The sequence below is a fragment of the Aptenodytes forsteri genome, unplaced genomic scaffold (genome assembly GCF_000699145.1).
Source record: "Aptenodytes forsteri isolate BGI_AS27 unplaced genomic scaffold, ASM69914v1 Scaffold109, whole genome shotgun sequence".
NCBI classification, from domain to species: Eukaryota; Metazoa; Chordata; class Aves; order Sphenisciformes; family Spheniscidae; genus Aptenodytes; species Aptenodytes forsteri.
The window spans coordinates 3,751,048-3,762,668 of NW_008794431.1; the positions used below are offsets into that span (position 1 = coordinate 3,751,048).

The 11,621-nt window shown below is 37.1% G+C and overlaps 1 protein-coding gene across 1 annotated transcript in view; it reads right to left on the reverse strand.

The window, feature by feature from the left end:
- KIAA1109 (KIAA1109 ortholog) overlaps positions 1 to 11,621 on the reverse strand; it is a 125,034-nt gene that overhangs the window by 56,686 nt on the left and 56,727 nt on the right. Inside the window, exons 34-42 of the mRNA XM_009289501.1 lie at positions 11,262 to 11,459; positions 10,361 to 10,572; positions 9,879 to 10,030; positions 8,566 to 8,716; positions 7,087 to 7,239; positions 5,589 to 5,829; positions 4,067 to 4,215; positions 1,870 to 2,089; positions 809 to 967 (exon numbers count right to left, since the gene is read on the reverse strand). Coding sequence (XP_009287776.1) covers positions 809 to 967; positions 1,870 to 2,089; positions 4,067 to 4,215; positions 5,589 to 5,829; positions 7,087 to 7,239; positions 8,566 to 8,716; positions 9,879 to 10,030; positions 10,361 to 10,572; positions 11,262 to 11,459 — 1,635 coding nt within the window. The remainder of the gene's footprint in view (positions 1 to 808; positions 968 to 1,869; positions 2,090 to 4,066; positions 4,216 to 5,588; positions 5,830 to 7,086; positions 7,240 to 8,565; positions 8,717 to 9,878; positions 10,031 to 10,360; positions 10,573 to 11,261; positions 11,460 to 11,621) is intronic.

Here is an 11,621-nt window from a genome sequence, read left to right on the forward strand (position 1 = left end):
ACATTCCAGTTTACAGAGCAGCCACACCAGTTAAGCAATATGTACAGCACAAAGACGTTCTGTAGGATCAGACTATTTGTTCAATATTAAAAACAAGTTAAAACAACTTATTATTGGCTAAGATTAATACATTATGGTTGAAAGACTGTTAATAGAAGAAAAATTCAAATTTAGTGTTAGTGAAAATGAAAATTAAGATACACACATTTGAGGATTATGAATGATGACAGGCTTACAAGAACAATAAATAAGCTGCAATAAGTTGTTACATATCTGTTTCTTTAATACACTTAAGACTTTCAGTAACATATATTTTCTTTTCTCCATTCCCTTACACCAGGTGACCACTTCCCATCCCTGAAGAAGAATGTTACTTTCAAAACAAATGTTTATGTTTAGTCTCAAAATTGAACTGAGAAAGAGCAAGGATTCCAATGGACAAAGTCTTCATTACAAAAACAGCATATGCAAATTAGATTAAAAGTAACTAATAAAATCCAAGGAACTCTGCAACTAAGGATGATTTTGTGGCTTAGCTTTTTGCAGCCTCACATGGTTTTGGAAGCTACACTTACAGTTCCAAATGTAAGAAAAAGCTAAATTTTTGGAGGCAGAGTGAGGGAAATGAAAACAACAGTTCTGCTTAAATCACATTTGTTCATTTTCTAGTTTGCTGAGAAGTCCCACAAGTAGTATTTACGTCTGTTGAACTTAAGTCCCTTGCTCAATTACTTTCAGAAAGAATATGGTAAACACAGGAACAGCCAACCCAGAATAATCTCTTAAATTCAGCTATAATTAGCCATACCTGTTGGAAGACTATTGTGTCCAGATTTGGTGGCCGGACTTTCTTGTACTACACTTCCTCTGTTGCCCACAGCATTGGACATCCAGTTATAGAAACTCACAGAAGATGGTTCAGACAGCAAAGGATGTTCAGATAACATGTCTGTGGCCACAGTATTTCCTATACAGATAAATCAGAAGCTTTAGCATTTGTTGTATCAAAGTCAGCAAAAACCAGGAACACAGCATAATTTTACTGACAATACAGATTTACTACTAAAATAAGCCTAATCCTCAAGGTTCATTCCAGTAAATTATGTGTCAAGCAGCACTACAGGTGCTACCATGGAAGTTATACTATGACACTAATGGATGTTGCACTACAAGTGTCTTTGCATTTGTTCATCTCTACTATTAATTAGAGGAAAGGAGTCGTTAAGAAACCAAAATACCTTTTTTTCTGAATAATATTTCATTCCCTGACAGCACAGGAGAGAGGTTTTAGAGAAAACACAGTATCAAACATCTGTTTTTCTTTACATAAATTGTAACAATGCACTCCTGAACAATAATACAGAACATAAAAATGTCAATGTATGCATTTCAAACTTCTACAAAATACATTTGTTCAAAAGACCATTACTAAAAATCTGCAAATTATTATACACAAACTAAGGTACTAGAACATTAGTTTTAGTCCATTTTTGAGCTACTTACAAGGTCATGAAAAAATGACAAATACAGAATGATCACTTCATTTCCTTATTCATTCAGAAAGACTCACGTAATTATGCATTATACTCAAAAAGTAGTAAGGCTAAGTAAAAGGAAAATATTTTATTTATTTTGTTAGTTGTCATTTCTTTTCCCAACCTGATGTACTCACTGTTTGCTTCTAGGAAACGGTATGGTGCAGCAATGCCTAGGAACTGCTATGATTCTTATTTGGGGGGAAGGAGGGGGGAGGTGGGATCTTAAACAGAAATGATAACTCATAGTGAAAATATAGTACCTTTTCTAAATCATTAAAATAAAACCAATCCTCCCTTCCCCTCCCTTTAGCTTACTTATGCTAAATCATACCTGTTCTTGTTAAAGAACTACTTTTAACTGCAGCTGTACTTCTTTGAGGAGTCCCTTCCAAAAGATTATGCAGGCTAGGAAAACTCCCAGTAAGATAGCTGAGCAGACTCTCTTTTCTTGGACTTTCTTTGACTGCCATTCCAGAACGGCCAACGTGCACTGGTGAATCTGTAGCTGTATCTCCACTAGTGTAACTTAAGGAATGATACGGATGTATACCCTTGTGGAGAAAACAAAGAAACTAATGAAGTACCGTGTAAACTGCAAAAAGGAAGTGACATTTGATCTGAGTATGAGATTGGAACACAATAACTACAAAATTCTCATTCCTGCAAACTTTTGGACAAGTAGCACTTCACTTGGGGCAGGCTATACACCATGCAGGTATTGTGCATAAAGGTGCTATTGAATTCTCAAGTATTAAAATAATTTTATGTGTAAAAACAGTTTAAAAAGCTAAACAAGTAACAAATGGAACTGCAGATGTGTAGAATTCACCTAAAGCAAGTTTGCAGAAGGAACAGTACATACCACTGAACATAAGCCTAATCTGTATTTGGTCTTCGTCTGAAGACCAAATCCCTTCCATCCCTTGTATATAAGTGCAGCCTCTGGGGAAGGTGAAGAACGGAAGCTGGGGACTTCTGGCACCAAGAGGAAGGCTCCTGGTCAACCTAAAGGCTTAAAACTACGAAACAGGTCCTCTGCCCTCAAAATTGATGAAGAGCCAGACGTGCTTTCAAGCAAAGCATCTGGGTCACTTAACCCTAAACCATGCAAGACCAACAGGAGGGAGCAGTAAGTGATAGTAGCAGGTAACTATCTGCTACAGGGGACAAACGCGCCAGTATATGCTGGGGTCTGATCAGCTGGAAAACAGCTTTGCAAAAAAGGACCTGGGAGTCCTGGTGGACACCAAGTTGAATGTGAGGCAGCAGTGTGCCCATGCCGGGCTGTCCAGCCTGGGCTGCATTAGACAGCAAGTTGCCAGCAAGTCGAGGGAGGTGATCCTACCCCCCTACTCAGCACTGGTGAGGCCACACCTGGAGTACTGTGTCCAGTTATGGGCTCCCCAGTACAAGAGCAAAATACTGGAGAGAGTCCAGTGAAGGGCCACTAAGATGATTATGGGACTGGAGCATCTCTCGTATGAGGAAAGGCTGAGAGAGCTGGGACTGTTCAGCCTAGGGAGGGGAAGGCTCAGGGGGATCTTACTAATGTATGTAAAATGCCTAAAGGGAGGATGCAAAGACAATGGAGCCAGGCCCTTCTCAGTGGCGCCCAGTGCCAGGACAAGAGGCAATGGGCACAAACTGAAACATAGGAGGTTCCCTGTAAACATCAGGAAACACTTTTTTACTGTGAGGGTGACTGAGCACTGTCACTAGTTATGGAGACTCCATCCTTGGAGATATTCAAAAGCCATCTGGACATAACCCTGGGCAACTGGCTCCAGGTGGCCCTGCTTGAGCAGGGGGGTTGGACAAGATGACCTACAGAGGTCCCTTTCAACCTCAATCATTCTGTGAAAAACCACAGCTGGAAAGGAATCACTACAAGCCACCAAGCTACCTAACATACATACAGAAGACAACAAATGACTTAAAGAAAAACCCCAAAACCAAAACAAAACCACCCCCCAAACCCCACCAAAAAAACCCCAAACAAACAACCTCCAAACCAGCACACAAAACCAAAAGAAACCAAAACCAACCCCCCAAACACACAAACATTCACAGACTCTTTCTGTTCAGAAAGCAGAGATAAAAATAAAATCTTGCAGTTTTCTGAACAACTTGTGGAATTAAAAAAACACACTAATTTTAATACAAGTTATTGGAGAGTTTTGTCAATCTTGTATTTTGTATAATCATAGTTAAATCCTCATTTCTGCTTCCATAAATAGATTAAAAGCCAGAAAAGTTAATGTACATCCTTAAAGGATGCACATATATATTGTTTTTAAGCGTGGCTCTGAAGTTAATTGGCAAGAAAAACAATAAACATATGTAGAATATAGGCCAACTGATCGAGCATCACTTTTATAAGGTAAGGAGCATACCTTCCACATGTTACAGTTATAGGTAGTTATGGTTACTTTTTAGACAAGCATTGATTCATCTGCAGTCTACAGAATTGCTTCTGAACAGGCCAGCTACAAACCATTTTCCCCTCGTGCATGGCACTGAAAACTTACCTTTATTTTCAGAACAGAATCACTGTGAGTGTGAGTCTTTGATAATTTCCTCATGATCTCAGCACCAGTTACAGGTCCAGAAGAGCCACCAGCAGGTGGAGGGCGATTAGCTGTTCCTTCTAGGAGCATTGTATGCTCACTGACAGTAGCTGGAATCAAGCAAATAATTTTTCTCATTTTTATATATATGGGGAAACAAGATTATCTGTTATTAGGTACATTTATTTACAAGCAGTCATGAACTTTCAAATTCTGACACGCACCTACACACAGCTGTCTAGGGAATTCAAGGGAATTTTAAGACGAATACGAAAACCTCAGACATGGCCCTACAGGATTTTGTTTAATAATCCAAGTACAAATCTTTTTGTCCTTCTAATGTCATACAACTGTTGCTCTGTGCTACAGATCAAAAGGAAGTTGCCAAATTTCACTTTCTTTTGCTGACTCTGGCACGGCTGATCGTTTTTTGAATTAAGATGCTTACATTTGCATGAATTCCATCTCTAAGTCAATCTATACAAGGCAGCAAAATTGCCACTTCCAAAATTCTTGGGGAAAAATAGGAGAATATACACAGCAAAAAAAATTAAAATACTTCACCAGTTCCAACAGTATGTTTCTGCTCAACCAAAACAGATATTTTAGAGGAGGGCGCAAAAAATGTCCATCATACTGTATGATTACATACAAGTTTCACACGCAAACATCTTTGTTTTTGCTGTCTTTAAGCTGATAACTTCTGCCTGGCTTTTAACAAAAAGCAGATTCTCCTCCTGATTTTTTTAAATTTTTTTTCCTCAATGTGGCATAATTCTTACTTGAGAAAAGAAAAACAAACATTGTATTTCTGAGAACAGTAACACTATATAGATGCTACAAACACAAAAAACCTAAGTCAACTCAAGACAGCAAAAAAAAAGTGTTCCAACAACACGCAGTTATTTATGCCCTTCCTTTCTGTGGTTCTTATTTAAGTCAGCTCTATATCAAATACAAAGCTAAATCAGTAGCTTATGTTAAATTGGCAATGTGTAAGCTGGCAACAGAAATCTACCACATATGAAGTAGTAAAAATGAGGAAAATTTTTTTTTTAATGACAATATGTGATCATAAAGAACAAATAAGAAGGTAGGTTTGAAGCTATACCTGGGAGAATTCATAGAATTGCATGTTACAATTCTTAACTAAGATCAGAAGGTGCACAACAAAATCCTAATTGCAAGCTAGCAAATAATTAAGTTGATGTATTTCGTGCCATAAATAACAAGACAAAGCATGTGAAGAAAAAGAAGTCTCCTGCTTTGTTTTTCCCCAAACAAGTAAGAATTATTATAATACTATAATTATAATTGTCAGCAGCTGCTTCAAAATGAAGATGATTCTAAAAAAGCAGCTTGATGATTCTAAAAAAGCAGCATGTAATGTATTCAAGCATTAAAACTAAAGAAGATACAAATGCTCTGAGAGGAGATACTTGTCCCTATGAATTTTTATGGAGACAGAAGAACACAAAAATACCTGCATCAAATTCAAACTCCGCTCCATCAGCACTTGTATCACTCTGGAGACCCCCTCCGTTGTCTAATCCAAGTCCATCCTCATGCTCATGGCAGGCATTTGTCTGCAATTTCACTGGCTGAGCTGGTCTGTGTAAGCTGACTCCTTTAAAAGCTGGGGTCACCACAATGAACTTCATCCATTGCCTTGCTAAGGCAACTAGACCTTTCTTTAAGGTTACTAAGGCAGGAAGGCCGTCACTCTTAAAGAAAAACAAAAATTAAAAATGCATATCACAGCATTTTAAAGTAAACTGGGGGGGGAAGTCAGAACTCCCTTAAATCTTTGTGCTCAAGGGGCTTATGACAGAAACATGCTGGCACCACACAACGTCCATTCAGATATAAGAAGCCATGGTGCTAACAGATAAAAATTACAGCTTCACTGAACAGAGTAAATATGTTCATTTACATGACCTGAGGATCTAGCCCAAGGGGCCAAAAATAAACAACAAGAAGCACGTTTATTAAATATGAAACTAAAAGTACTTAAGTAATTATAGGGCTCTGAACTATGCAGTAAAACTCACGACAGCACTAGATTGACTGTAGAAACAGAACTGAAATTAAAAAGATGAGGGTTTTGCCGTTGTTGGTAAGCAGTATTTTAAAAACATAAATTTGAGGCAAAAAATAGGGATTGTTTTGATTACATCACTGAATTGTAATTGTAAAGAGAAAAAAAAGCTTCTTATTTTGAACACAAATCAAGCAGTGCTATTTCTGCCACAAACTGCTATTTCTGATCACTGGGCTCTCAGCTGAATATGTTGAAAAACATAGTGCTTAAATCTGACAGCCATGGAATTGGATTATGAAAATGACACAAAATCAGGAACAAACACTCCTCCTTATGCCTAATATGTTTGTTCAAACAATTATTTGCCACTACAATCCAGACATTTACTTTCAAAAGCCACCCAGAAAAAGATTAGATTCTTAAGCCTTAAAGTTTCTCCAATTCTAGCTCTTTTCTTAAACTGTCTGCATTATCCAAGTATTTCTAAAAGACATGAAAACTAGTTCTGAAGGAGAGAATTTGGAATAAGCTAATCAGTGCATGCACTTGCCTTAATAATTGAGATTTATTCAATTTCAAAACTACAGATGCAAATGTTTACTACTTTGCTGTTATCTTTAAGAAAAGTGAGATCTGATAAAAAGGCCATTAACAATTTTAAAGACATGCCTTATTGGGCTATGATTTCTCATGTATTTACTAATAAAATAGCTCGATAAAAATTATGCATATACACAGGCCGCAACAAAAACAGCAGATCTGAAAGAAAAATGAAGTGAGAGAAGCCATATCTACTTATCAATTTAAGGATATATACGAGTTTGGGGTATATTTTCTTGTTTGTTAACTTTCCTTAAACTGTTACCTATTTTAAGACCTGAGAATTGGTACATTTGAAACTAACAGACTGAGTTATTTCCATTTTTACAGGGTAACTCACCATGGTGGCATCCTCAATAATGGAGTAATTTGCTTGATGAAGGTAATGGTGCAATATATTACACAGTAAACAAGAAGGATTTTCTTGCAAGAAACGAGCCACTTTGGTAAGCCTGTTGTACTTGCTTCTCAGAGGAAAGTGCACACTTTTATTCTAGATTAAAATGTAACAATTTTTCACATGTGAACGTACTTGCAAACAGAACACGTGCATGAACTACAAGATTTCACTTACGGTATCACAAGCTTCTAACCCCATTTTGAACTTCTGCAACAAAGATTTGCCACATGGATACCTACCTTATTTTAAACAGTGGTATGTGAAAAATCATACTTGATGCTTATTTATTTATATGAAGTAATAAAACAGAAGGCTGGATTCAAAATGCAGACTTTGTAAAGTCACCCCTGGACTAATAGACATATATGCACAGCTAGCTGAGATTTTCAAAGAAACTGCTTATTCCTAGTTACAGGAAAACCAGGCACTTTTCTAATTTGGTTTAATGCTAGAAAATGGGTAGGAAAAGAAACAGGAAAGGAGGCGGCAATAAGAGACTGCTGCAAAGGTTGATTTTTGAGTACAGCAGAAAACTAGCCTGACACTAAGCTCGTCAATCTTACAATGCAAGGCAGGATCTCAACAACAGGTACCACCTCAAAATCTTCCCACTAGATGGTGCTAAGTAAACGAACAGCAGAAAAGTGCGTACACACAAGAAAGCTCCTTAGCAAACCACAGTAACACCCAGTTCGTCGTAAAAGCCCTACCAATCCTCGGTTTCAACAAAAAAACTTGTCTATTTTGCGTTTCTTGCTAGAACATTTCACCCTCACTATGCTTGCCCTCCCCCTTCCTCTAACAAGCGGGTCCAATAAACACTGATTCAATACGCTGCAGGAGCACAGAAATTCACATTTTCCCCCGCAAGATACCCTGAATGTTTCATAATTCAACACACTTTCATATTTCATAAAACATACCAGATGCTACAGCCATATTTCTTACTCTTCCCTTTCAAAAGGCAGAATCTCCAGTTATTTTACCTGAAGATGCACTCCTGTAAGAAGCGCAAGACTTCCTCACTAGTTTTTTTCCACTGAAATTTAGATTTTGCACAAAAAGCACAGGTAGTGAGTTCTTGTGACCAATACTGGAAGTAAAGGCTCGTAAGAGGTGCTATGAGTTTGTCAGTGAATCCAGAATCCCAAATAAATATATATTACATATTACACTGCTCTGTTCCGATATGCCTATTGATTTTATAAAGGTCATTTACCTCTAAAGCTTCTGTCATAATGCAACCCATAACAGCACAGATTCGCAGGGTTCCTTCAGTTTCTAGTTTATTTAATGACGATTTCACTTGATCAATGGGAACAAGCCAAGCACCGACTGCAGGTGTTGCAGTACTCAGGAGGTTCAGCTGCTACACTGCTCTGTTCCGATATGCCTATTGATTTTATAAAGGTCATTTACCTCTAAAGCTTCTGTCATAATGCAACCCATAACAGCACAGATTCGCAGGGTTCCTTCAGTTTCTAGTTTATTTAATGACGATTTCACTTGATCAATGGGAACAAGCCAAGCACCGACTGCAGGTGTTGCAGTACTCAGGAGGTTCAGCTGCCTATTGAGAAAAATAAAAAGAATTAGGTATTCACGTTCCGCAGAAGCAATTAGCAAGATTTTCTAATGCTATTACGAATGACATTCAAACAGGTGGAATATGACAGAACAGTGTTACAAAGTAACAATCACAGACTTACTGCCCAGAAAACGAAAATTGGCAAGAAGTACCTAAGGCAGGTTTTGTTTTCCACGCACACACACTCATGATTCCATCCACCCCTGCTACCGCTATTCCCTCCTTTTCCCATTCGTATTCCCTACTGAAATACAGTTTGGAATCTCATCACTGACTGAATCCCACATTAACTGTTACACAATACATCATGAAGGGCTTTTGCTGAAGGGCTGAGGCAAGAACATTATGAAAACCACAATGAGTATTTTCTAAATTATAGCTATATACTGAGCTTAAACTACTGACAGATAAGAATATTTGGCTTGTTCTACAAACACAGTATGAAAAAATATCTTAGAAAGATTTATCTTGAACTTTATAGTGCAATGGCAGTAAGATCATGAGTTAAGCATCAGGCTGAATACCAAAAGCACCGAGTTGTTCTCTTCTCTAGCATCTCTCCTACTCAAAACAACTACCCTACCCTGCCTTTCTCCTTCATACATTTCAGTCTCACTGGAAGTTTTTTGTTGGTTGTTGTTTTTGTTTTGTTTTTTTTTAATTTTTATTTTTTTGTTGGTTGTTGTTTTTGTTTTGTTTTTTTTAATCTTTCTTTTCTTCTTTTAATCATAGCTAACTAAAAATTTTCTAGCAACACTTCCATATAAATGACGACACTAAAGAATCAAAGCAAGAGTTACTGTGATATATGTAAAATCCAAAATATTCATTTCCAGAGAAGCTTCAAAAATTATTGAAATTACTTTCAGAATTTACCGAATACAACTGCAATTTAACAAAGCAGAATTATAGTTTTCTTTCTTCTAAATCAAGTAAAATTATACCTTGAAAATATATGGGCTGGAGAGCGCACATTGGTAGGGGCTGCAAAACTAAACCAAATTTCTTTGATTGTTAGCTTCATGCTGCAAGAGTCAGGGGGAGGAGGCATCAAGGGTATATCTTTTTTCAGATCATCAGATTCAACCCCTTCGTCCTTAAAAAAGGAGTAGTTTTCTTTCTTCTAAATCAGGTAAAATTATACCTTGAAAATATATGGGCTGGAGAGCGCACATTGGTAGGGGCTGCAAAACTAAACCAAATTTCTTTGATTGTTAGCTTCATGCTGCAAGAGTCAGGGGGAGGAGGCATCAAGGGTATATCTTTTTTCAGATCATCAGATTCAACCCCTTCGTCCTTAAAAAAGGAAAGACAAAGTCAAAAGTGAAATTGTTTTCCAAAATGATTACACTGAAAGGCACTAATATACCATAGTGTGCACTGTTCGTAAGAAATAGTTTCATATGCATTTAGGCAAAGAAAAATAAACTAATGCTGTCCACCAACTCTCCCAAGACAATACCAAGACACCTTGCAGAAAGCTGGAAGTTTAGTGTGCATGCAGACAGTACGAATTCAGTTGGCACAACAAGACATCTGTTAAATTGTCCATTTCTTATTATGAATGTTTATCGCTTTCAAAAAAGACAACCCAAGACCGATTGTTTCTACATAGTATTTACATACCTGCTCATCTGAAACTGAATTTCCATTAATATCTGAAGAGGGACTTATTCTATCACAAGGAAGGTTATCGTCAGACACATCAGTATTATAACCACTACCAGTTGGAGAATCTGAAGAGTTGTTTGATGCAAGCAATCCACCTCTCTCTGTATCTCTTGATTTACCCATGACTCCAAACGTATTATACAATACTGCTCCAGATTGTCTTCCTCCTATAAAAGCACACACACCAAGACTGTAAATGTTTGCCATGCATAAACTTCTGTAAGTTACGTCCCTTTGAAAAGATATGCACTTAAGAGGAGAAATACATACAATTTTGGTTAAACAAAGTGCATTACCATTTTACACAACAATTTATCACTACAATTTTAATACAACAGTTTAACAGCTAGTTGTAGAGCTTCTGATAGTTTGTTCCAAGTAGACGAAGAGTACTCACATGAAGACTGTTTTTAAACACTATTCCATGAAAAGAATAGCTTGGATGACAGAAAATACATATACACTGGGGTTTTTCTCTTTTTCAAGCTAGCTTCATGCACCCCCCCCAAAGCAAAACTCTGGCCCTATATGCAGACACTTACTGTGGGCACAACTGCAAGGTCATTTAAGTGATCCGTGAAAGCATCAATTTCTACCAATTTCTAAGTTCAGAAACTGCTGAAACCGGTTTATATAGAATTATTTCATATACTGTCATAAGTGGTATTGATTACTAAAAGTTCCTTTACTGTAGAATCCACTATGTGATATAATTTATTTACAATAGAAGTGTACTATTTAGTATCACCTATATTCAGCAATTTCTAATCACATAATTGCTAAACTAGAAGACCTAACAACAGAATTGTTAGCAGTTTCATAAAGCAAAATAATATAAAGCCTACATAAGCCTTACCTTTTATAGTTAAATTTTCAATTCCACACTCAAACATTATCCAACCCCACTTCTCTTGACTAGGACCAATTCGAGTTACATCTGGAACAGCTTGTTGATCTGTTTCATCCACAAAAGCAAACTCATCCAACTCTTCCAAAGTAAAAAGAACTTTTGATTTCCCAAAAGGAATAGCTGTTATTGCACAAGTTCCAATATCTGTGAAAACAAACATATTTACCACTTTGTAACAAAGTGAAAAAAAATTTACATCTTCAAATAGCTCTCTGAAGTTTACAGTGTTTTGGGAGTGTTACCCCTTTAGCATTCCTCAAATGGGGGGGGGGGGGGATAAAATCGAAGCAAAAGCAAAAAAAAAAA